This window comes from Apaloderma vittatum, unplaced genomic scaffold (assembly GCF_000703405.1).
Source record: "Apaloderma vittatum isolate BGI_N311 unplaced genomic scaffold, ASM70340v1 scaffold11022, whole genome shotgun sequence".
NCBI lineage: Eukaryota > Metazoa > Chordata > Aves > Trogoniformes > Trogonidae > Apaloderma > Apaloderma vittatum.
In genome coordinates, this window is record NW_009703126.1 from 52,174 (window position 1) to 78,471 (window position 26,298).

General features: G+C 38.9%; 1 protein-coding gene across 1 annotated transcript in view; it reads left to right on the top strand.

The window, feature by feature from the left end:
• ADAMTSL3 (ADAMTS-like 3) overlaps positions 1-26,298 on the top strand; it is a gene marked incomplete at its 5' end in the record, with an annotated part of 87,836 nt that overhangs the window by 49,116 nt on the left and 12,422 nt on the right. The window contains 7 exons of the mRNA XM_009864517.1: positions 3,867-3,996; positions 5,051-5,243; positions 5,917-6,096; positions 6,880-7,033; positions 11,028-12,108; positions 14,151-14,278; positions 14,603-14,731. Of these exons, the coding sequence (XP_009862819.1) occupies positions 3,867-3,996; positions 5,051-5,243; positions 5,917-6,096; positions 6,880-7,033; positions 11,028-12,108; positions 14,151-14,278; positions 14,603-14,731 (1,995 nt within the window). The remainder of the gene's footprint in view (positions 1-3,866; positions 3,997-5,050; positions 5,244-5,916; positions 6,097-6,879; positions 7,034-11,027; positions 12,109-14,150; positions 14,279-14,602; positions 14,732-26,298) is intronic.

Genomic DNA, 26,298 nt, shown 5'->3' on the forward strand with positions numbered 1-26,298 from the left:
GTCAATGAGAAGTAGTGGTTGTTACTAGAATAAAGAGTGTGCCTGAGGACAAGAATTGTTTTGTCTTGTAATCTGTAGTAAAACGGAACATTTTTTGCATCTCTGTTTAGAAATACCTTTAATTATGAGAGGCAGATTTTGGTATTTCAGTGTCATCATTATTATTCGTGTTCCGTATGCCCCAGAAATTGAAATTCAGGACCTCTAAAGTCATTACACTGGCTTAAAAATAATGAGATTGAACAATAAATACATATGCAATTCCTGTTGTTTCCTCTATAGTCTGTGGTTTTGGAAGCTTTAGGGTGCAGTCAAATTGTGGTTTTAGCATTTTGTCTGGACCATAGTAGCTAGAAGTTTACCATTTTATTTATAAGAAACCTGAGATTCTTAGAAAGTTGATGGATTCTAGCCAAATTTAAGGGTTCTTAAGAAAAACGATGACTGCTCTGAGACTCACATATAAAGTTGAGAGCATTTGCAATAGTGTTGTAGGCAATTTGATAACTGGTTACTCCTATCACTAGTTTCATTAACTGCAGACACTGTTTACTCTTTTACAGGAGTATAAATCACATTGCCAGTTTCAATAGATTTACAGAGAGGCTGAAGCATGTGTAGGACTTGGCATTTCTTCACGTTATTTTAAGCTGATAGTACGTACTTTTAAGTAGTCACTGAACAGAGACTGTCTAATAGAAATAAAGTACTGTCTGTCCTCTTCCAGGTAAAGAGAATAGATCCACCCTCTTACCATTTGCACTGCAGCTTGCCACCACCATTCACTTTAAGGAAGGCATTCTGATCTTTTAATGCAGCTCCATGCACTGTGTATTTCACTGCGCAGAAAAGCTTGTAAAAGAATGTAAATGTATGTGGTTTGAAAGCTGGGTTAAAATAGAAAATATTCTATTTCACTGAATAGTAGGATAATTACTACAATAGTGCATCAGATTACTGTAAAAATACTTAATGCTCCCTGCTGCATACAAAATGTTTTAGTTAAATTATCTACTATGTTTATATTATAAGCCAAGAAAGTCATACATATAAAACTTTGCTTGTTTGAATAATAGATTTTTCCATTTTCCAGTTGACCTAGAATAAGAAATTTATCGGCGATTGAAGTTCCCAGCTAATGGATTATTATAGTTTGGGGCGAGGGATCTGATCAATTGTCAGGACTTTTTGACAGTTAATTGATGCAGCATTTGCTTGAACTTAAGTTGTACTTATTTATAAAATAGAACTGAGAACCAAGGAATAGGAAGGGGGTGTGTGATATGTTTTTAACAACTCTTTCGTATCCGATTTGTACTTATGGCATCAAAAGAGGGTGGCATTTTTCTTTAAATAAGGCTCCCATGGGGGCAGTTAGTGCCCTGCAGTTAAATCAAGTGAAAGATACACCACATACCTACAATTTCTTCTGGTATCACAATTACAGGGAGGTAGGTCATGCTGCAAGGCAGAAGTGCTTTAATGAACTCCAGGTGGCAAGCTGCAGTCAGAAACCATCAGCTAGTATGACATGCCTTTTGGATCATTTGACTAGCCAATTTAGTTTTTATAGCACTGAGATAAAAAATTCCCATGGGATTATTGCCAATTTAGATAGTCTAAAAGGAACCCAATTCCTCTCCTTTGCATGAGATATTTAGAGGTTGCTCAGGCAACCTCTTCAGAGGAGCATCACGTCTGAGTGTGGTTTTCTCGGAGGAACACAGGGAGGTCAGCGAAACTGAAGGTTGGTAGCATAGGATAGGTTTTGACCTGGAAGAGAGATTATATGGATGATTGGTATGTGCTTGATTGCTTGTCTGATAACGTCATTCTTTTTGTGCCAGAACACAATTTCTAAATCATTCTTTCTTTCCTGGAGACAGTCAAATGTGCATTTCCTATGTAAGGGGACAGGGAAGCTGCTCCTATTAAACACACGGAGATCACTTGGGCAGAAAGTGTTTGATTCCCTTAGTTGTTAGTCTGCAATAAAATAGTAAAGTTCTAGGAAAAAAAATATTGATTGATTTGTCATCTTTGGGCATTTTCATGTCTGCATTATAGTCATGGCATTTGTTGTTAAAGGTTTGATCTCAGCTTTGCTGGTAAAATAGTTCTTAGTCAGCGTATGTGTTCTGTGTTAACGTACTTTGATATGAAAGAACTGAGTATGTTGCCAATTGTATTTACAGTCAGGTCTTCTGTTCTGTAAAAGTTCATCGCTTTGTAGATGTAGTCAAAACATTTATATAACAAGGTCTTCCTGAACTGGAAAAAAGTCTCAAAGGGCATCTAGAGGGGTACCAGAGATCCTGAAAGAAATTGGAATCTACATTATTGTGAGAATTGCTGCTGGTCTGCTCCTGCTGGAGTGTCTGAAATAACCAGACTGGTTCAAGTGCCACAAAGCGGGATTGTGACCTGGGTTGGGCGATACGCTGGATTACATTGGAATTGTTTATAAATGGAAGGAATGGCTTTGGTTTATGAAAAGAATGACAGTGTCCTTGAATGTGTTGTAAAGGATAGAAATATGGACCACTGGCATGGAGACAAAACTTTTAGTGTAGGATATTTCATGGAGCCCACTGAGAACAGAACAGCCAATAATCAACAGTGCCAACAAACCAGTCGTGCGCAGTTGACAAAGAGCAGGAATAATTGTAGTAACTTTTGTGTAAAAATAGTGGTGAGGTTTTGAGGTAATGTCATAGATGATACCGTGAAGTGGGTAGTGAGGGTTTCTAGTTTAAAATGCAACTCCCTTTGAAACTTTAGGAGTTGGTCCTAAGTAAAGAAGTGTAACCTGCTGCTGAAAGTGAGTTTGTATCCTTACAAAATCAGTGGAAACAAGTGAAAGGTAGGAAAGAAATGGATTTAAATTATTTAAACTGTGTCTCTTCAAAAGCTGTTTTTACCTGAAAGCAACAAAATAGTTATTCTATTATTCCCGTGCTTTTTTATTCTACAGGATTGTGATCAGTAGCATTGCTTATATAGAACATCCCAGATACATAGGACCCCTGAAGTACGTCATAAAACATCTTGTCTTTCATGTGCATATGAGTGAGCTTTGAAATTGAGTAAGGCTTTCATACTAAAAATCTGATATATAAAATTGGGTAATTATATAAGTTTAAAATAAAAATAGTTCGCTAAATGTGTATTTGCTAAGCTGACTTGTTCTAAAGCAAACTTACATTACATTTCATTTTGACTCATAGAAATTGGAGTATTAGTAATCTTCCATGCTTCAGTAATAAGATCCAGGTAGTGAGAGCTGCAGATCAGAGGGTGCCAAGAATGGTCATGAGTGAGGAAGGCTCTAGGCTGGGTCAAATTTGCTGCCTTCAGCAAAACCTTGTAGCACCTTGTAGCCCCTAGGAAAAAGATTCCACGTTTAGTCAGCCATTCTCCTGGCTATAGTTCTGCAAGTTTTCTGCATTTTTTATTACATTTTTTGCAGGTCTTTAGCTCCTTAAAGTCAAGGTAAGTGAGAAGTAAGGTAAAAGTCCTGATTTTAGCAATGAAGCCAGTAGTTGGCTTGGGACCATTATACTACCAGGCAGATATATCTGATGGTGCACAGACAGAAAAGCCTATTTTCTGTTGCTTTTCAGAGAGGTAGAATGTCAAGACAAGACTTTTAAATATCACAGAAGTGCTAGATATAACTCACAAATACCTTTTGAGCATTAAGTATATAGCCTATCTCTGTGTTCTTTCTGACTTGAGATACTGCTTCCAAGCTTGCTATCTAATCCAGTGTTTCGAGCTTTTTTCCTGTGTATTACTAAAGAGTAAGCTTTACAGAAATCTCTTCCATCTTGAGTGTTTCATGACTGTTTTCATTTTTAATTCAGGTACACAGGAAGCCATTGCCATGTGCCTGCATTTAGAGACAAAACAAGCCGTCAATGAAACCCTGTGTGACAGTTCCAAGAGACCACCGCCAATGACTCGTACTTGCAATACGAAGTTTTGCCCTCCGAGGTACTTTGTAATAATGAAATCGTATTATGGCAGAGAAATGGTTAATGTGACTTAGAAATGGTTAACGTGACTTAAATAAACATTGGCTTTCTCAGAAAGGGTTCAGATTGCAGGACTGTGGTCTTGCTTTGGGATGAAATTTCACTACTTCTGTCTTTAACAAGATTTTGGGCTTGAGTTTTCTTTTTTTGGTCTTGTTCACTCCTTTTCCACTCTTCACATCTCACTAATAAAATAGGGAACATTTTCTGAAATAAATCGCATCTGTGCAGATATTTGCCAGAGTTGGGAAAACCGTCCTGTAGTTGTTCAAGGAGAATTTTAAGGCAATTTCACAAAAAAAACATAGAATATTTACTTTCTGTCCTTACTGAATGAAAAAAAGGTGAAATTATGATTTAAAGTTATATTAATTTCATACTTCTTTATAGCCCTATGTAGTTCTTAAGGCTTCTTATGTTTATTTGGAGATTCTGGGAAATGAACAAACCCAGTCCAAATCCAAGAATGCTTAGATATGTTGGTCACTTGAAAGGGCCACATGTGAAATTTTGACATTTGTGGCCTTATTTACCCACTTTTGATCTCTGACATCCCTGATCCTTTGCATATTGTTTCTATGTGTTTGCAGAAACTTCCTCTTACAAAATGTAGGGAAGAAGTTAGCAGGAACAGGATGTTTTATAGAAAACATATACACAGTTAAAGGAAGTTTTGTAAATGTCAAAAAGGTCTGTTTACATATTTACGTCTGTAAATGTAAACATCAGCTGGTTGCCAAAAAGCTGTTTTTTGTTTGTTTGTTTTGGGGTTTTTTTGGTAAGGAGCATTCTGAAAGTAAGTGCTGGAGTTGAATTTGTCTAGGAATGGCTATTTCTTTATCGCTAATAACTTCTGCATTTGCCTGTTACCTGTAAATTTATAAAACTGGTTTATAATTTTGCATTTCAGCCAAACCAAAGGGATGGCTTATTTTGCTAGGCTCTGTTTGGGTCATATTGCACCTTCCTTGATCTTCCTAAAACGTGAGCTTTTGGCTGTGTTGTTGGAACAGGTGGCAAAGCGGCTCCTGGCGAGGCTGCTCGGCGACGTGCGGGGTTGGGATACAGACAAGAGCTGTGTTCTGTCAGCAGCCGGGGGGACCCGCGGTGGCTGCTGAGGAGTGCAAAGACAAAAAGCCTCATTCTTTACAAGCTTGTAACCAGATTGATTGTCCCCCTGCGTGGCATGCTGAAGAATGGCAACAGGTATGACTGGGTTGCAGAAAATGTGTTCCTCCGGCAATGTACTTGAAATTTTGTAGCTGGAATAACGTGGAAGCTCTCTCCTAAATGTTCATATGTCTGTGTTTCAACTGATTTTATTAGAACAAACTAATCCAGAGTCAAAAATACTCCCTTTGATTACAATGCCAATGGGTAGTCGAGAACGAGGTGGAAAGTATTTTTTAACATTTCAGAAGGTTGATACCAGTTTCTCTGTACACCACCTGTCTTTATGTGCTCTGCAAATGCAATAACCTGCTTTTGGAGACATTGGTCCATGTTTTTTTGTTGTTTTATTTTTTTTATCTCAAGGACAGAGTTTCCTAAACTCCCACCAGTTCTATTAACTGATGAGGGACATAGGGAGATCTATGTGCAAGATGCTTGTTTTTCTGCAAGATTTCTGCTTTTTAATTGCATTCAGGTGGTGTGACTATTTAATTTAAATTCTAATTATCTCTATGTTAGCTAAATATTTTAAAAGAAGAAATTTCTACATGCTGCTTGCTTTTTCACTGAAAGTAGATGTGATTTTTTCAAGAGAGCGTAGTTATGGTGCGGGTGAGGCTTACAGTGTTTGCATACAATAACAACGTGATGGGTGAGCACAGATGTCTGTGCAGGTGCATATGTTATGTTCTTCTCTTTTCTTTAGTGTTCACGTACTTGTGGAGGAGGAATTCAGACTCGTAAAGTGTACTGTAAGCAGCTGTTGACGGATGGAAGTTTCCTGAAACACTCTGATGACACCTGCCAGGAACCTAAATTGTCAACTAGTAAACCATGTGCAAAAGTTGATTGTCCTCCTCAGCTAGTCTTAGGAGAATGGTCTAAGGTGAGCAGCCCTCAACAGTGGTGAATGAAACCCTTCAATTGCAACGTGAGCTCTAAAGTTTTCTACTTGGGTCACTAAGATGCTTGGAGTGATAAATTCATAAGGTAACAGAAGGTTTCACAAGGCATGTTCCTGGACTAAACTGCCCATACGGTTGCTGTGCATCCCTGCCTACAACCAGACTGATCACAGCCCCCTTTCTCAGTTGTGTTTTAGTTGCTGAAGGACAGGCTGTAATGCATTGCGTGCATTCTGCCAGACATGTTTATCTATCAGTTATTTCACAGAATGACTTCCAAGAAGCAGATCTTTGCATTATTCTGCAGTATGTCCTCCTTCTTCCCCATTTCATGCAAGCTTGCTTTGGACACTCTCTGTTCAAAAAGATTTATAAAAATGAATTTTGAAGCTCCAGTTAAAGGTTCATGCAATATGAACTAGGAGAAAGGGTTGAGAGACTTGTCACAGACTGTTTAGAACATGCTGAATTGTTTCTCTTAGATGCTGGATCTGATTGCTCTGTTCTGCCCATGGTTGCACATAAAGAAATACTGACATGTTATTTTAATTGTTCCTGAGTTGCTTACTGGAACAAATTATCTGTCTTATATGCTTATTGTCTGGAAAAGTGGAGAAAGTGTAATGTCTGGATAACATGAGGATTCATATGAAGTAAAGCATGTGCACTTTCAGAAGAAAAAAAAAAAAACAACAACTAGTTTAAAATTAGCATATGTGGTGTGGGACACCAAGTTTAGTTTGACTGCATCCTTCCTTTCACAGTGCTCAGTAAGCTGTGGTGTTGGAATCCAGAGAAGGAAACTTGCCTGCCAAAACCTTACAGCAAAGGGCCAATATGTCACATTAAATGGATCAATGTGTAGCGGTCTGTCTCCTTCCCTGCTTGTAAGGTCTTGTCAGATGAATGTCTGCAACAGTAAGTATGTTATTTTGTGTAGTTTCTTGCTGATTTGGAATGATCTATTTATAAAGAAAAATCTCTATATAGGTTAATTCACTCATCTCCCTGTACTTTTATGGCATTACTAATTTGGCATATACTGAGTGTTATAATTATTAGACCAGTAATAACAAGATTATTTTTTATTTTCTTCTGCGTCAGAAATAAAGGTTATGATCTCAAGAAGTAGTTTCTTAATACACTTTAATGGCACATACCTCTCACCCTCATATTTACCTACATTTGATCTGATTTTTCATTTATCCTTTACACTATAACAACAGAAAAAAGGAATAATACAATGGCTTATAAATTACAAAGGACATTAGAAAAGATAACAGTTCAGTTCTGGCTTGTCTTTTCACTGTGAATTTGTATTACACTGGACATTTTGCTTAGCATAGTGGAATTCAAAACCTGCAATTCTGCGCCAGTGATAACTTTTGGTGTAATTTCTATCTTTCCTGGTAGAAATGAGAATCCCAATTTCATGAGCTTTGCAGGAAGTGATGACAGTACAGACACTCTTCAAAAAGTCCAGTATTTTATTACTGTCTACATAAAAATCCTTTCAGAAAGATTGTGTATAGGAACTGTACAATCTGGGCTCAGTTGGGTTATGATGATGGTAGCTGCAATCATTGTGTATTTGTAACACAGATGGAGACACCTTTCTGATATAGAATACGTTCTGTTACATACAGTAATTTAGAATAGGCAGTTCTAAATGCAGATTTGTCAGCTCTGAGCCTGGACTCGCCTTCCTTTACAAACAAGAGTACTAGTTTGTAGGTTTCAGGAGCAGGATGCTGAAAAAGAAAGGAAAAAAGGAGGAGAACAAAAAGCCTTCATGAATGGCCTGGTTTTGATCACAGAGATAGACATGTTTTGACCCAATTCATATTGCTGTCAAGAAATAGCTACTTTATACGTTTTGAAGGTTTGCTTTAAAAATTATTCACAACACAAAATAAGAAATAGAATAATTACTGATTCATACATAATATGAAACTTCTTTTCCTGGCCTGTGTTTCAGATTAACATGCCAAAATCCTGAGGTTCAAAACTCCACTTAAATAAAGCCCTGTGGACTTTCAGGAATGTCCTTGGCATAAGGTTTAATAAAATATTTTGAGCTGCATATCTATCTGAATTTAATTAATTGTGGATAGTTGAATGGCAGTGTAGCTACTTTGCAAACTGCTTAGCACAGACTGATATTAAAGTTACATTGTCAGCTTCCACCATGGTGCCGAGAAAGCAGGACACTGGACAGCAGAGGGAATGTGACTGTACTGAATGGGTGCAGATCAAAGTCATAGAAGAGAATCGCTGTCCTCTCCCTTCATCTCCACAACTGCCTGGAACAAGGGAGCCCTCACAGCTGGGACCTGCCTGATGCGAGACGTGTGTTGTTACCGTTCTTGCCTCAGAGAGCAGCTGTGAATGTACCTTCTGGGGATTGTACTGCTGGGGCTCAGATGAGCTCCTTTTTGACTGTCTTATGACAGTGCTGAGGCTTTTTAGACTCAATCTTTTTATCCTGGGACTAGTAATCATAGTTGTTCTCTACTTACTAAGCCCTGTGAAGTCAGAAACATTCCTGCCTGTGGGCTCTGAGAAATAGGAAGTAACACCAGTCTAGCCCTGAGGTCACCAGGACCTGAGGCCCAGCTCAAGCTGTAGAGGACCATTAGAGGTCGTAGACACAGAGGGATTTGTACCAGTTGATAATGAGGTCCAATGGCGCCAGTACAATCTAATCCTTCAGCAAGGTTTACCTTGTGGAAAAAAACCTGTCCCAAACAGTCCATTACCTCAGCAGATACGAGATTGGATGATACTAAGGATCCAGAAAATGCATACTTACGTGGCCTCATATGTTCGTATGACCTTATATATTTATACGGCCTGCCATCCACAACTCTGAACTTTGTTTCACTCCTTGCCTTCCTCACCAGTCACCAGTAAAAATATACACACCCTTTAGTGTTGAACTGCTAATGAGAGCTGGTGGTTTTTCTTTTTTTAAAAAATTGAAATGGATGAGACTTGTTAACATATTTATAAGTATGCACTGGGTTTAATTCCATGTTGGAATAACTAGTGTAAACAGACCACAGCCTGAAGTGTTTTAATTTGTGTGTTTTAAGTTACACTTACTGTGTCTGTAAGTTGGATTTTGGAAATGGAAGATTTGATATTGGAACACTTCCCTAAAAATAAATATTTGGGGCCCAATAACTTATTAAAAACAGGACGCTACTTTAATAATTTTAGTAAACTGAGTGCCTAAAGCAATTTATTTGTTGTACCATGTGAAATGGTCGAGGGTACTGTGTATCTGGATAACGAATACCGCTGTGTAATTATGAAACCGTGATATCCCCACAGGTCTGAACTCATTACCCAAAACACTGAAAATAACCATTTTGTTTTATAAGCATAAGAATGCACTCTAGGGTGTAGTTCATGCAGCAAACACACTTATTGAATGCTTGAAGCATTTAGCTTTTCACCTATTTCTTCACAGCATATTTGAAGCATATGTATATAAGCATGCAGTTTCTCAAAGATCATTTGCGTGCCATCAGTGTAGTTGTCATTTTATTTATGCACCTACCAAGTAGAATAGTAGTAATGATTTCAGACTCAAGCACTCAGGGAAGCATTTCAATTTGTGTGTCCCTTTCCTGGCTCATCAACTACTTCTGCAAGCACTGAGTTTTTTCTCTGTCACATACCAGAAGGCTGGGTCACCAAACACAATTGGATTGTTTTCTAGCACCAAAGTAGAGTGTTTCCCGACTCTTCCCAGCTGGCTAATTTTGTCTCACATAGAATGAGCTCAGAGGGTGCGTGCCCTTGCTCCACACCTCCTGCAATGCTTTGTTTCTCACCTACCTCGTCTTTTCTTAGTAAGATTAGGTCTACTGATCAAAGCGGGGCACAGCAGTTGCCAGCAGTGAAGTCAACGCACTGGTATCTGAAACATTGCTGGCGTTCTGTTGCCTCCTGTGCCAGTCCAGCCAGGGCTGGGCAAGCCTGCCTGTGATGGCGTTCATTCAGGCAGCTCCCTAGAAACCTTCCAGCACCCAGGTGCCTGCAGTCCGGCGCAGGTGGAGCTTCGTTATACCCAGTGTCTCCATACTCAGCCTGCATGAGACTTTGTGCTGCTAGTATTTGCTTTTGTCAGTTCATCTGAATACTATATTCAACCTCTCAAAATTTTAACTTTGTTCTCTCTCCCTTCCCTCCCTACTTTCTTGGCACAACACTGTGAACAACTCATCTTTCAACCCAAAGAAATTACCCTCAGCCAATGATTAACGGGGTAGCTTTGCTTGTTGCATGTACTGTGACTCCATTGACTGTTTCTTTCACCTCCTATGCTACGATCAGTTTGGCCTGACTCAATCAGACAACCAGTGTTACCAGCCAACGATTATAAGTAGCAGCCAAAGGGAGCCTTATTTTTTTGGTAGGTTTTGTTATATTTAGGTCAATCTGCACTTGACAGTGCTCAAAAATGCGGAAAGTGATAATGTGGTCAGACTTTTTTGATTCTCTTTTTCCATTCCCATCATGCCTAGCCTGAGGCAGAAATAGGAAATGTAGGAAATATAGATGTAATAGGATTATATATATATAGTATAAATTAATATATATTACATGTATATAAGCATTTCTGTACATGTTCACCACCTATGTCCTTCACAGGTGTATGTTGCCTCTTTTTAATGTTAGGAGTTTTGGGGAATAGGCAACAGAATTCTTGGCTAGAGCAGGAGAATGTTATGAGTTTGTGTTGTTCATATTTTTGCATTTTTGTGACTCAGATAAAAGCTCAGCATGTTGCAATCTGACTAGAACAGTCAGGAAAAGCTCTGACAAGCACTCTGTGAAAAGCAGATTTTGTAAGCATGAGTGCCAATGATTAGATGCTTTTCAACACTTGGTTTTCTTTCAGAGATTAAACCAAAGCTTCCAGAGAAGTATTCTGCTCATGGACCTCAGATTGTCGGTATTCACCGAGTCTATATTCAGACAAGACAAGAGAAGCGCATTAACTTTACCATAGGAAGCCGAGCCTACTTACTTCCAAAAACCTCTGTTGTAATTAAGTGCCCTGTGCGAAGGTTCCAGAAATCACTTATCCGGTGGGAGAAAGATGGACAACACTTACAAAACTCTAAAAGACTTGGCATCACTAAGTCAGGCTCACTGAAAATACATAGTCTTGAAGCTACCGATATTGGTGTGTACCGGTGTATTGCAGGCTCTGTGCATGAAACTTTTGTACTCAAACTCATTGGCACTGACAACAGATTGATAGAAGCACCAAATCTTAGAAAACATGCTAGTGAGACTGGTAACACGGATCACAATGAGGCCAATGGCTTTGGGGCCAAATGGCATAAAATGAGCAAGATGTGGCAAATGTGGAGTAAGAAGAATGAGCTCTATCTAGGTGACAGACAAGTAAATGATCAGCCGTTTCTGCGAAATCTTGGAACCTTTGGGAGTAATTCAGCGGAAGACTTAAGCTCTCGTGAATTCAGGAACAAACGACTGGAGGCAGCAGTTCTCCAAGGTGCCTACAGCATGGACACGGTGCAGTTTGAAGAACTGATAAGGAACATGAGTCAGCTCATTGAAACTGGAGAAGTCAATGATGACTTGGCATCCCAGGTCATTTATCAGTTAGTTGCTGAATTATCTAGGCCTCCACAACGAACTACTGAAAAATGGAAGGGGGCCCAGGATCAGAAACTTGCCTCAAAACTCACAGGCAAATCACCGAATGAGTCGGAACGTTTCAGCACAAAAACTGTGGATAAGTTAATGTTTGACCAGAAGGTTCCAGTTATTATGAGGCAAAAGGAAATTCCACGAGTTTCCTTCAACAAAACAGTAACTGTACGAATTGGAAACACAGTTTTTCTGACCAAGAATACTCAGGCTGTCAATCTACTGTGTGAAACAGCTGATATTAGTGAAGTAAAATATACTTGGACAAAAGATGATGAGACACTAAAAGCCTCTGAGAAGTAAGTAATACCTTCTCTTTTATTTTTGAATGACTTATTATGTCGCTATCAACTGTAAAAATCCACCCTGCTGTGTGATATTAAAACATACAGTTGTAAAAATGAGATCAGCATGAGCACTGTGTCTTCCATCTTTTTGTTTATTTTTTTTAATTTCAATTGTTTGGCTTTGATAACATCCAAGTTGTATGTCCACTTCCATGTTATTATTAGGAGGATTGATTTTTCTTACTAGGTCAGGTGTTTTGGATGTCCTAATAGTATTCTGTGATCTGCCTTATCACTTCAGTGGCATCGTAAAGTGAACAGATTTGTACTCAAATTAAGACGACTATTGGGTTCCTTCAGATAACAAATACAGTGGGAAGACATTAATAACTTCTGCCATGGTATAGATTAAAAGATTCTTAGTTCTTACTTACTTTAAGGAAGGAAAATATCACTGGTACCCTCACCATCCTTCAACACAGTAAATCTAAAAATAAAAAGAATCAGCTTTTATGGATTTTTTTTTCTCAATATTTTAGAATGTACAAATATTTCCATTGAGGGTAGCAGGACAAAAAATAAAAATGACCTGAATTACCATCACGTTTGAGAACTATGCCTGAAGAACAAGTACAGCAAGTCTATGTTATATTCAGATATTTGCTCAAGACTGAGCAAATACTTCTACTCCATTGCTGATAAATTACTCACCTGATAATATTAACCTTAGCATCGTGTGTGAGCCTCTTGGAATTATATCTGGCTCTTGAGTAATGAAAAAAAACCTACTCTGAAATGATAAAGGTTCTTTTGGATATTTCTCAACATACTTAACTGATTAACCACACTGCCAAGAAAAATACACTTCTGCAGACCTATCAGTTAAAGCAAAGATACCAAAACTAAGCCATTTTTTAAAGTGCAAATGTTTTTGGAACCATGTAGCTCCCACCAGTTTCGTTTGTTTTTTGAAATATTCATAATTTCCCAGGAATTTGTTGCAAGTGATACTCTGATTTTTGGGACATGATGATGTTTCGTTTATTCACAAGTATCTGTTTGGTTCCTTATGTCTGCTTTTGGTAAATTCCCTTCTTTTTAGCCCAGACTGATATTCTTGCATTTAAGGGATACATTGGCAAAGTAGGTTTCTTTCCTATTTTTTTCACAGTAAGTTTTCTTATACACAAATCCTCATATATGAGCGTATACTCAAAGGGCAGTGACATTAATAGCATTACAAGTGAAAATGAATGTGAGAAGGTAAATGGGCTGTTTATGTATTGGGTTTGTGAAATAAGGCCATACATGAGCCATGCATGAGGTGACTTGTTTTGTAAAGACACAAGTGTTTTTAATATATTTCTGCGTATCTTGTGCGTGTACTCAGTGTGAGAGAATGCCAGAGCAACAGGTTTTTAGGGTGTTATCAGCGTGTGCCGTAACGCATGTAACGTACCGCTGAGCAACGTAACAAGGGGGAAAAGTCCAGACTGGTGTTTTCAGCCTCTCCACCAGCCTGCCAGACTCTCTCTCGTATCTTGCCCCTCAGATGGCCAGGAAGGTATTCAGGACACCTTGTGGGGTTTTGGTGGAAGACTTAAGGTTAAATGAAGATAGTATTAAAAAAAACCCTCAAAAGCTGTAGTAACTTGATTAGACCATACATTTGCAAATTCCCCAATCCTGCAGAAAACCATGCTTGCTCTGGAGAGACGGATTTCTTGCCAAGCCTAATACTTTTAATTGTGGTAGTCTGATTTATTCACACAGTTGTTCCTCAGAGATTCTGGTTTGTAGTAGCAAAGTTGTCCTACAAAGGGCTGCAACTGGGACACAATTTTGTGGAAGAAGGACATCTGAAGAATCTTCCATATATTCATCCCTTAGCATTCCCCTTTTGTGACCAAGAAGGAGGCAGTAACTGCATGAACTCGTCTAGAATGGTAAACTCCTAAAAAGGAGTTTTGCTGCTGTATCTGTAACTCTGGCAAGAAGTTTTATCTGGGTTTTCCCAGTGTAGTAAATCTTGTCTTTCCTTGAATATTCTGCAGGGTGAGCCTGGACACCATTGGAAAAGTACAACTTCAGAATCCTGCCCAAAAGGAACTTGGCACATACGGATGCCTGGTTGTTAATGACTTTGGTTTTGATATGGAAACGTCATTGTTACTGCATGCAGGTAAGAATGTCGCATCCACAGAATTGGGCATGTATTTTTAAAGTTTTTTTAAATATAAGCACCTATCCCCGCTCCAATGTGAAATAGCTTCTTTTGTTGGCAATCCATTAAACTCTGCGTGATTTAATAGGTAATGTAAGATGGTCTGGTTCCTCTAAAACCACAGCAGGTGTGAACTTGGTCTGCTTGTATCTATCCCACCTGTATTTTCTGGCTGCTCCTTTGCAGACTGAATTTGTTTCAAACATTGTGAATTTTATTACAGAATCTATATTTAAAAGTCAAGTAAAGCTTTTAAAACTGATCTTCTCTTTAATTTCAAAGAGATTCCTGTCATCTTGTCCTCTGTGTCAAATGTTACAAATCTGGAAGCCAGCAGTCTCTCAGCAGTTGTTGGAGGCACAATCATGGCAAAAATTGGAGCAAATATTACGATTGAATGTCCAGTGAAAGGTGAGCAAGAACGACACTGAATTTCCTTGTAGTGTTGGAATCAGAAGTTTGCTTTACATCTGGGGAGAAGTTACCAGCGAAGGCAGAAAATCATTGATCATTAGTAATATTTTTTATTAGGCATGTCACCCACACTAGTCTTATTTTCCTTTTGTCTCTCACTTTAATTTCCATACACGTGTATATGTTCGAACAGGCTTTCCTTTAAAAGTACTTTTCTTTCCATGAAGTGGTCTGAGGCTCCACTACAGGGCTTAAAGCCCACCAGAATGCATGCCTCTTGCAATAGCAAGCATGGCCAGCTGACTTGCTCATCAGAGAACTTTCCTTATCCCTATTTGAGATACACATATGTCTAGACTATTGCTAAAACTGCAAATGAAAACTCCAGCCATAGCTTAATAGAACTTTAAACCTGACAGTGAAGTAAACTTACCTTTTAGAGCCATCAGCTGCAGTAAGAAAACAAAGAGAAGTGCCGAGCCGTGAGAGCGTATAGATACTCTCTAGCTCAACATCTGTGGAGCAGCATTAATGTTCATCAGAAGCTACATGCATTAAGCAGTTCACTGCTTCATTTTATTTTCTAGTCCTTGTTGGAAAGGTAGATATTTTCTTTATTAATCTCATTGTTACTCTCTGTTAAGTTTAGATTGTAAGATTTAACTCGCAGTGGCAAGGTTCTGTCCAGTATTTAATAAACTAAGGTCAGTCTTTTGTGCCTTGGTGAAGATGAAATGTGAAAGGGCTAATGGCAACGAATGTTGCAGCTGAGTGCAAAGAGAGACTTTGGAGAAGCCAGCACACCGTTTACATTCGTATTGCTGGGGGAGCGTGTGTCAGAAGGCATGTTGATACTGAACCAGAGTAGTGATAGAAATATATATGTGCAAATAGTTCTGCATACAATAGTGGCGCCAGGCTGACATATATTAGGACATGTGGCTCTGCTATTCACTGTTGTACCAAGACTAATTCTTTGATGAAGTAATATTTTCCAACTGCAGTTTGGCAACTCTGTGTATAACTGACCTACATTGCAAATTCAGCAGAGAGTTAATGTCACACTGTTAATATTAATATTGTTAGGATGGGTAAGCAGTTAGCAATTTAAATATAAATTAATATTTTCACATGGGACCGTAGATTTCCAAATGCTTTAGAATTGTGTATGTCTGTGGGCCAAATTTTAGTTATGCTAAGACACCAGTGTTGATTTAAAAAATGATTTATCTAATGGCTTTATTTCCTGTCATTGCCAAGGAAGTAAGCAGTACTGTTTGTGGATGAAGTAGAGCTTGCGTGTCTTAAAATGTCGCTAAGCCTAGAAGGAGAAAAACCTATGCAATGATGTAAGCAGAGTTTTTCAGATCTCCTTAATGAAAAGTAGTATACCACTGGCTTTAAAAGCTTGAACTTAATTGCATTTTTTGCTGATACGTTTGTCTAATAGATGGGACCCCAAAATACATCCATTTGCAATGTAGTAGGATGAGAACTTTGCTGTAAATGCTGATAAAACATCATGTGAATTATCAGACAAGCAAGAGTTTTAATCAGAAAAGATGCTACTATTTCTGCGTACTCTAAGAATTCTGTTCATACAGACAGGCAATGTGAGTCTGCAAGAGTCCTTTTCTCCCCATCAGACATGTTGATTTATGGTAACAATCTCTTGCCTTTTGGATTAAGAGCCCACAGCAAATCCTTACAATTAATATCTAGAGTAAAAATATCATTGGCCAGTGATCAAATGTGGCTGTCAGCTGAGGATCTCTTAGAATGAACTGTAAAAGTGATTTTAAGGGAGTGCCCTTATTTCTAGTGGCAGGCAGACAGTGGCTAGGTCTGCAACAGCTTCTCCTCACTGCCCTTCCTCCGCAATGCTCAGAAAGAAGGATGTGTTTTCTTTGTGCATGACAACTTCTCTGCCTGTCCTGAGTGAAGTATTGCTAGATAAGACTTTGTATTCTTCGATGCACATTTACTCAAGATCTTCCACACAGATGTTACTCATGCCGATTTCTCAGTGCTGTCAGGCAGATACATCCAAACTGTTAGACTATTGCTAGTCCACAAAATAGTTCTCCCTAAGAGGACCCATCTAATGAATAAGGTATCTTATTAAAGAATATTAGTGCCATGCCACTAGCAGAATTCTTAAATTACTTTTAAATTTCCTGGCTGCAATGACTTCTGAGTTATGTGGTTTTTTCTGTAGGCTGAATATCCTATACTTTTTTAATAGTTGTTCAAACTGTTGTTTTCTCTGGGAATAAACCTACGTATTGAATTCTGCAATTTGTATCAAGCAGTGTAAGTCTATTAAGGATTTTTAAATCAATTTTATTTCTGAAACCCATCAAAATTCTGCACGTATGCAAAATGGTAAATTAATGGTTCATTTAGAAGGGAATATCATGCCATAGAGCAGAAGTTCAGCTGGAAGCAGGCGCAGTCTACCCAACACTCTGACAGAGACAGTTGTGAAAGGTAGAGAAGAGGTGATGTTGTAAGGAAGGATACACTTCCCAACTTCCTTCCAAGCCCAGCTAGGCTAATGGCTGTACAATACCCCCTTTAATTATTCAAGGTCTGAAGAGAACCAAGTATATTTCAGTTAAGGGGCCCTGGGTTCATTAGGGCATGTTACACAGGACAGCTCTTGTTTGATGGTTTTAGCGGAAAGGATGTGAAATTTAATATTACATGCAGTGTTAGCCAGCTGACTATTTTTTTAAAATTTCTTCGTTGTTACTGATTTGGTTCTTTTTACCCTTTTGAAAGCTTTTCTTGCACTCCAGAAATCACTTTCAGGTTGAAAAAACTTTAAAATGCTCAACAGCAGTGCATCCTAATAAATAGAAGCACATCAAAGAACAGATGACAAAACGTTAGCTAAACCGCTGAAGCTAATAGTGTCTATTTCTATTCTCTTTTAAATTTATAACAAAGCTATTTTTCCACTAATTATGATAAACTCACTTTTATAGCTCCCACACCAGCATGTGCTAGAAGGTATTCATAACATTCTGGATAGATTCATATTCCATTCTTACAGCCAAGAGCTTTTCAATCAACACACATGGTATAAATATCAGTACTGATTGCTCCAAATTGCTCTTGGATAACATTTATTATATTTGCAGAAAAGATCGTCTTGTGATTATTACTAAAATAAACTAAAACTGTCAGACTCCATTTATTGTGAAACCTTAAAAGTGCTAAATGGAAGAAAAATGGGAAAAATGACAATCTGGATAAAATGGGCATTGTCTGCCACCTGCTGGTGAGAGAAGAGAAAGAAAATATCCTGAATTGTTTAGGCTATACATTTTATTGCATCTCTGAAATATCTTGGCACAGAGGCTATTAAAAGTGGCAACTCCATCCAAATTCTGCATTCCTGTGAAGATATTTTGGCTCTCTAAGAATAACATATTGATAAAAAAATTGTGAGAAGTACACAAAACCTGTTGAATCCGGGTCATTTTTTGCATATACATTTTTTGCACAAAGATGGACCAGCTACTTGTTGTCAGTATTGGAACTTGAAACAGATCCAGATAAATCGAGAATTTGATTTTCTGTCTGTTCCTTCATTTACCCACACTATTCCAAATGTAACTTTGCTCCTGTTCTTTGTCTTCTGTGCTTAACTCCTCAGAAGGCATCTCAGTGAGGAAAATTGCAGTTTAATATGTAGGATTCTGGCTCTTAATTTCTTTTAGGTTTTTTCTGTATTCTTCTAAAAGATATTAATAATGGATTTCAAAGGTTTAAAGTGGCAAGTACAGATATATTTTCTGAGGAAGGAATTACACTAAGATTATTTTAATAAAAGGAAAGTATTTTGCTCTTGTGCTTCCTTTTACCATAAGTGCAGTGGTATTAGTGGTTTTGTTTGGATCAGGCATAAATGGGAAGAACTGTGAGACATACTTCAAAAGCTTAGTTGTACTTTCCTTTGTGCATTGCAACAATGAACCTGAAAACTGAATCCCTTTGGATATAACTAAACTGAAGGGTGTGCATGGGGACTATTCCTATTATTTTCCAAATACTAGTGGGCAGGAAATCTAAGAGTCCAGACAAGATTCACCAACCTCATCCAAACATATATTGGTTGTGTTTTGGGACCTTGGTAACAACTGTGTCTCCCTTCTAAGCACATTCCTGATGTCTTATACTGCTGGCTAATGTAGCTATAGCCTACAGAGTTCATGGAGGAGAGAAAAATAAGTTGGAATGGTTTACAATGTTGCTTTTTGGGGATGTTTTTCTCCTTTTCTCTCCCAGCTTTTCTTACTAGAACAAGGTTTTTTTCCAAATTCCGGATTCAGGAGGGGTTTAGATGGATTGTATTAGAGGAAGGTAAGATTTCAACAGTCTATTAGAGTTCCTGGAATCCTCAGCAAGCATGTTGGTACTTCCTACTTCAATTTGCAAAAAGCTATCAAGAAGTTCCCTAGGTAAAATTTAATGAAGTCTCACTGTTCTAAAGAAGATGTTAGCTCATTGGTCAGGACTTGGTTAAATGATCAGAATGAACAAGTGGTTAAATTTTACAGTGGACAAGAGGGTATCAGCCTCTGTTCTGGGATTTGCTGATGTTCTGAAGAAGAATGTGAATGGTTAGTTGACTAGACGCTGTGAAGAATCAGGATTTATAGTGGCTAATGAGATCTAAAAAACTCTGCAAAGTGTTGCAGCAAGATCACATAAGGAACATTTAATAGTGAAATGAGGGCAAAGAGTGTTCAGAATTGATATTTGCAGAATTTTCACATAGAACAAATAACGTTAAATATAGGCATGTGCACATGACTGTACCTGAATGACTGCCACTCAGCGAGATATTTGTGGAGTCATGCTCATTCATTCTGTGAGAACACCAGTGTGCTCACTGGGTTGTGTCCATGAAGGCGAATCAAAACTAATGGCAGAGAAATGGACAAAAGAACAGAAAATATAAATTAGCCACTGCAAACTCATGTCTGAAACTTGTTAATCTTGCCTCGAAAAAGACATAATGGTGCTAGAAAAGGTAGATAGAAGAACAGTACTAGAGGAAATGAGTATTAGAAGGATGATGGTCCAAGTGCTGTTCCTGGTTCTGGGAGCTAGGAATATATATTGAGGAAAGATTGTTCAATAAATTCTATGATATTGGTACTGTCTGTCTACACATTCCCAGATGCCCATCATTGGACACAAAGTGCTGACTTAAGTGGGCTTCAAGTCTGACTAAGAATGGCAATTACTTTCTGATAAAATTATATTTTCCAAATCCCTGAGTATATATCTACTTTATGACCATAAATTTCTTGGTCCTTAGTGATATAGCACAGCTATTCAGGAAAGTATGATTACTGATCACTTGGACAAAACAGTCTTTGACAGTAGCGTCAAATGGTAGAATTGTCCTAGTGCACACCAGCCAAGTCTTTGTTGGGGGTCGACTACAGAATTCAGCGTAGCAGTCATTTCTGAGTTCATGCTTAACTCAGATCCTCTTATTTAGTTGCCTAAATATAGTTGCCTCCTTTTATATTCCTGATTTTGAAAAATATTAGCCTTAAACTTCTACAGCTGGAAAAAAGATCAAATGCTCTTTGAGCTGACAGCCAGAGAACTAAACAGGAGCCGACAGCTGTAGCAAGAGTGGGATGGGGTCTTACTTCAGGAACCCCTCTAAGGAGGTCACCAGATGTCAGTAAGTATATCTAAATCCTGCCAGATGTTGCTACCACCTAGGAAGAGGGACTGTTGCACAGCTGGTAAGAAGAGCCGGAGGTAATAGCTTTGAAAGATTGCCAGAGAATGTGGCAGTGTCATACAAAGTGCCAAAGTGCCTCATGCTGGCTCTCTGTCCAAGACTTGTTCCCAGTGGAGTTGGCACGATTCATACAGGTAATTTCAGTAGCGGCATGGTTTAGGCTTTTTAGGGTTCACTGGATTGCTCAAGATTAATTCAGATGAATATAAAAGCAGTCTGCAACTTTTGCTGGAGAAAATATGAAGATGTATCAATCAAAGAAATTGCATTGTGAGTTGTGCTAAATCCACTGTAGGTGTTAGTTAGAGCAGAATAAATAATAATTAGATGACATTCATTGTATATATCACAGGCCCAGAAGCATTTCCTCTGAAGGATGGCATGTGAATTTAGCCTTTAAAGTTAGGTAAACTTCTAGCAAAGTGCAGCAAAATGAGATTTGTGCCAGCACAGTTCTGCCTTGCTTTTGAATGGGAAATACAGAATACTTTATGAGATTCTACATAACTGGGGGAAAAAATCTGAAGACATATCCAATGTTTTAGAGCAACTAGTTAGGAGGCCAAGACTTTTATGGCGTGTAATATTTCATAGGGCTTTCAAGATTGGAGGAAATTTGGTTTTGAACATTGAATATTTTAAGGACACCCTACAGTGCATATTCTTTTTTCTTTTATCTAAAAAAAAAAGAAACCAACCAAAAGAAAAAAACAAACCAATCCGAACCCATGTGTTTTGCAGTCCCATACGGAGCTGGATTTTTTTTTCCATAACAATTGCTGTCCCAGGGCCACTCACAGTGGAAAATTACTTTTTTCATGGAACATTGAGTATTTTAAAGCTGCACTAGTGCTAGTGGAAAATAACCTGTGTTTGTGTTCACAAAAATAGATTAAACTAATTTTAAAGTTTTATAGTCACTTAGGTCTGTAGTAGAAATTTTTTAACATCAGAGGATTTAGATCCATTGCAAGAGTAAGATTCTGATTTTATAAGGTTTTTTAAGACTAAGAATGCCCAAATTCAGGAATGTGTCTTTGTTCATTAAGGACAATTACAGATATTCTTAATTTTAAGCATGTGTTTAATTGCATTCCCTAATAAGGATGGATTTAATCCTGTACTTAAGTGCTTTCCTGACTTGGAGCCATAGAATATGATTGTTTGATTCTGGTACTAGCTGGTGTCAGTGATGGATCTCCCTTTTGAATCACTGAGATCTAAATTGCACTCAGGGATTCTGAACTTTGGCAGTTCGGGTGAGTCGATACCTTTGGGCTCATCCTCAGCTGCATCTGCACGGAGGTTAGGTGTGAAGGAAACAAAAGTGGCCTCAGGCCATCTCTTACCGCTTCCCCTTTTTGTGCTGGCCGGGGATCAAACCAATAATTCTTCAGCTTGAAGGTAGTATTTTTTTGGATGTAGATAGGGAGTGACTTCCTTTCAGGATTGCAAACTAAAAGATCTACATTTTTCCTGAAGAGAAATTCTAGGAAATGATTCCCAGAATGATTTGGTGTCTTCTGATTGTCATAGTTTAAGCCAACTGCCCGACAGGGAAAAAACAAGGAACCACGTTGTCTCCAACTCACTCCTTCCACCACCCCCATTTCCACAGTGATGTGGAGGGAGAAAATTCAATTAAAAAGGCTCAAGGGTTGAGATTAAGGATAGGGAGGGTAATAATCTACCATTTAAGATGAAGGGTAAAGAACCAGAAAGATTTGGGGAGAAAAAACACCACCACTATTTGCAAAGTAGGATAGTGAGAGGAATACATCAATAAATATGACCCGATCTTAAATGCACTTCGCCCCCACCCCTCACATCTTTCCGGCTCCCTCCTCCCCACATCAGTGCAAAAGGGACAGGAGGTGGGGGTGCAGTGCATGTGGCCATTACTCATCGTCCATGGCAGCTCCTCCACGAGATAGAGAGCTCCTCGCAGTCTCTCCTTCATGCCACGTGGCGTCCACCTCACAGGAGGCCATCTTCTTCCTCCTCGAGAGTCCACCACCGGGACCACGGGTCACCTTGGACATGTTCCCTGCTGATGCTCGGTCTGTCTCCACACTGGCACGGGGTTCTGCATGTACCGGCGCATCCTGGACGTTCTTGCTGCCATCAGTCCCCTCAGTGGGCAGGCAGTCCCCTTCCTGCCATCTCAGCCACCACGGGGCTCCAGGGAGAGGTCCTGCTCTGGCAGCCTTCTCCCTCTCCTTCTCCTCTGGGACTCTCTTCCCCTTCCTTCTTCTCAGGGTGATGTTCCTTTGTTCTCCTCTCACTTCCCCCTGCTGCAACAGAAAAACTCCCCAGCAGTAAAGACTGGACAGCTCAAAAACAAGACAAACCAAAAGAGCAAGAGAGCACTGGGCTCACCTCTGATGGCAGAGGTGCTGATGGACCTGGCCCTGGCCAGAGGCAGGTCTGACTCGGACCTGGGGGTAGGGGAGGCTCTCGATGCTTCTTCGAGTCTACCACCACGTTATTTTAACAAAAACCCCCTACCAAACTCAAACTCGTGACACTGATGGATACAGAAAGGCAGCCATTCTGTAGAAGAAGCTCATGTAGATGTGAGTCAAGCATCTGCATTGAAATTAAACCTTGTGCATGTGACTAACTTCTCCATGAAATCCTACAAATATGTCCCAAAGTTTAGGTATAATTTCATCTCCTTTAAGAAAAAAAGAGAAAACTCTAATACCTCATGTTTGGCTTATTTTTCATTTAGTTTAACTTCTACCTGGATATGAAAGCTGTACTTAAAAATTTAAAGTTTTATTTACAGAACTGGTAAAGGGTAAAGCACAGGTTTTAGACCTAGAAGAAAAAGAGCTTTTCTTGCATTTTGAAGGAGTTGGAGTATAAGGGATGTCTTTTTATCCTTGTTTGTTTCTTAAATCCATTTATGAGGTGTCTGTCAGCAGATGGGGTAGCACCACACAATAAACTTTTTTCCCTAGCTGGATTCTCTACTGCATCTTTCTGAATATACAACACCAAATGCTTTATAGTGTATTTGGGCTCACTGGTTTTGGGTTCCCCTGAAAGGCAGGGTTAGAGGCCCCTGAGTTCTAGCATACAGCAATGTCTTGGCTGCAGAGTGTGTGGGGTCCTACTCCCTCTTGTCCCCTCATGCTATGCTCCAGCCCAGAACAGGTCCCTGAACTCTTCTCTGGAAGGTATCTTCATTTTTCCCTTAGCTCAGGGCTTCAGCTGAGGGTTTGCTTTAATACTCTTAATGGGAACCTAACCAAAAGCTGTGAAAAAAGACACAAAAGGATCTTGATGGCCAATACCAGTTGTTATTAAGCAGATGATCCAGTATGTCCCAGGTTCACTCTCAGTGAGTTGGTTTCTGCATAAAACAGAGACTGGGGAAAGAAAAGGAACTGTGAAATGAAATGCAAAAACTTGAAGGGTCCTCAAAATGATTGTCAAGAGGCCAGCTCAGAGGGACTCAACATACAGTTCACATAAAAGTTATTAATACTCATAAAAATCTTACTTCCTAGCAGTGTTGGGTAAAATACAATGCAGTAATATTGTGATTATCCCCACTACTATTTTCAGCTCAAATGGCTCACATTTATGGATGCACCCTGAAGGTATCTAGATAACATTAACTCTTTTTTAAAATGACAGTGTGTGATAACCACATAGCATTGTTTTATCCGTGGTGTACTTAAATGTTCATTTTTCATGGATGCCCCCCCAACTTTATCTGCCAGTGACAGCACCCACACTTCTGCTGTTTAGATCTGGAAGTTATGTTTGTGTATTCGCATTATTCACTTGAGAAATGCTCTGATTTACTTGTGTGGTATTACTTGTTTGTTTCCCCTAAAGAGAAATTATACAGCTCTCTGGAGAAGGAAAGAAGAATCACTTACTACAACTTAAAGTGAATTTAAGGTGTGTGACAGATACCCAATTTTGAACTTGAAATGGGAGGCAATGATATTCTGCAGATTTCTTCTGCAAACTGAACTCCAGTCCAGGTTTTAAAAAGGTCTACATGTCTCTGAATGAAGTTGGGATAGAAGAGTAGAGACGTGATATATTTTCTGGGATTTTTTGTAGGATACAAACCAGGTTTGGAAAAAAAGAAATATTTTACTTAGGTTATATGTCAGGAATGAGGTACATTTGTGAATGCTGTGGTGAGAGCAGGAAGAGGATAGTACCTGGGGTGATTTGGGCAGAAATTTGACAGAGGGCTCAGGTTAAAAGCTTAAGTTTGAATCTTTCCAAGTACTTTTGTGTTTTGTGGAATTTGACTTTAATTTTTTTCGCTTCTCTCCCATTTTGGCTGTGCTGCTTCTGGCTTATTTCTGGCCCTGATTGCTCTGCAGAATTTTGATGCTAGTGAGAGTAGTCTGGCTGCAAACTTCTAGGCCTTAGATTAAAACAGCTCAGCATCCTCACACTGCCACCTCTTCAGCCCATCTGTGTACTTAGTATATGTACGTGAATGGCCATGGAAAGTACATGTAAAGGAAAAACGTGTCTGAGAACGATACACTTTAGCCAGAATGCTTGGGTAAATGGAAAAAAGACCCTTAAAGTAAGACCTCATGCTAATTCCAAAAGGATTTTTCAAAGTGGCATAAAGCTTCTTCTGGAAACTTGAAAAACAGCCTGTTTTTTTGGACCCTTGTGCTCTCTGAAGCTCTGTGCTTTACTGTATGCAGTTTTATTCAGTACAATCTCATGAGTTTAAAAACACTGAACAGCTGCTAAATTGTCCGGAATAAAATCTGTGATCATGGAGAAGAGTATTTCTCTGCTGTCTTTCTAGACAAAATGGTGGGGGGAGCTTTTTCCTTCAGTGAAATAGCAGGTTCCAAAAAATGTGTCTGGTTCCTATTACAGTAAAGGAAAATCTTGAGGTGTGCATTGGAAGTGCTAAGCCAGTGATTGAAATGTTAAAGTTATTCCTAAAGGCTATTCCACATCATGAAGACATCATTTGTAAAGTAATACTGCACAATGATCTGTGAAGAGAGGAGACTGAATTAGCGTTCAGTATGGCTGAAACTTTCAGATGCCCCACATTCAAGTCGACTTCTATAGCAGAACTCGTTTGGGTAGTCTTGAGTGAGCACTGATCAATATATTTAGTGGCAAAAAGAGTTCAGGTGAAAGACAGTTTAACTGCTCTGATTTCAATTGTGCCCTATACCTTTGTGCCCCTCTGCAGCTAGTCCCTGTGCCGCGTGTATCAGGCTTTCCCGGTGATTTATCTAGAGTTTTGGAGCTTTGACAGCTTTGGAGCTTTGGCTTCTGCTGCAGCAGCTCATCCATAGCACAAGTACTGAAGTGTCTGATTTGCCAACTTGCAAAGTATCTTTTTAAAGGCAACGACTTGAGGAAAATAAAACCGTAGTCCTCCTCCCACAGACGTGGTACTGTGCCAGTGGAAAAATCATCTAATTGAAAATAAATATCCAAAGTCACTCATTGATCAAAATTTAGAATGACAAGTTATCAGCAAACGCTGAATTTCTCAGAGTCCCAGTGTTACAGCAGGAATGATGGTAGACCTTTGTCTTTCTATAACTCGGTAGATGAGATTACTTATTAGTTCAGCCCTTCCTTTAGTTGTTAGTAGCTCTTTCTGTTCTTTTTCCCTCACACTACATTGATACAACATGTATATATGACATCGGCAACTTGGAGAAGTTTTCAGGAGCTTTTTTGCAGGAAATTGGCCGTGTATATTTTCTAATCTAATTGATTAATATATCCTTCTTCAAGATAAATATTTTGCCTCAATTTCTTG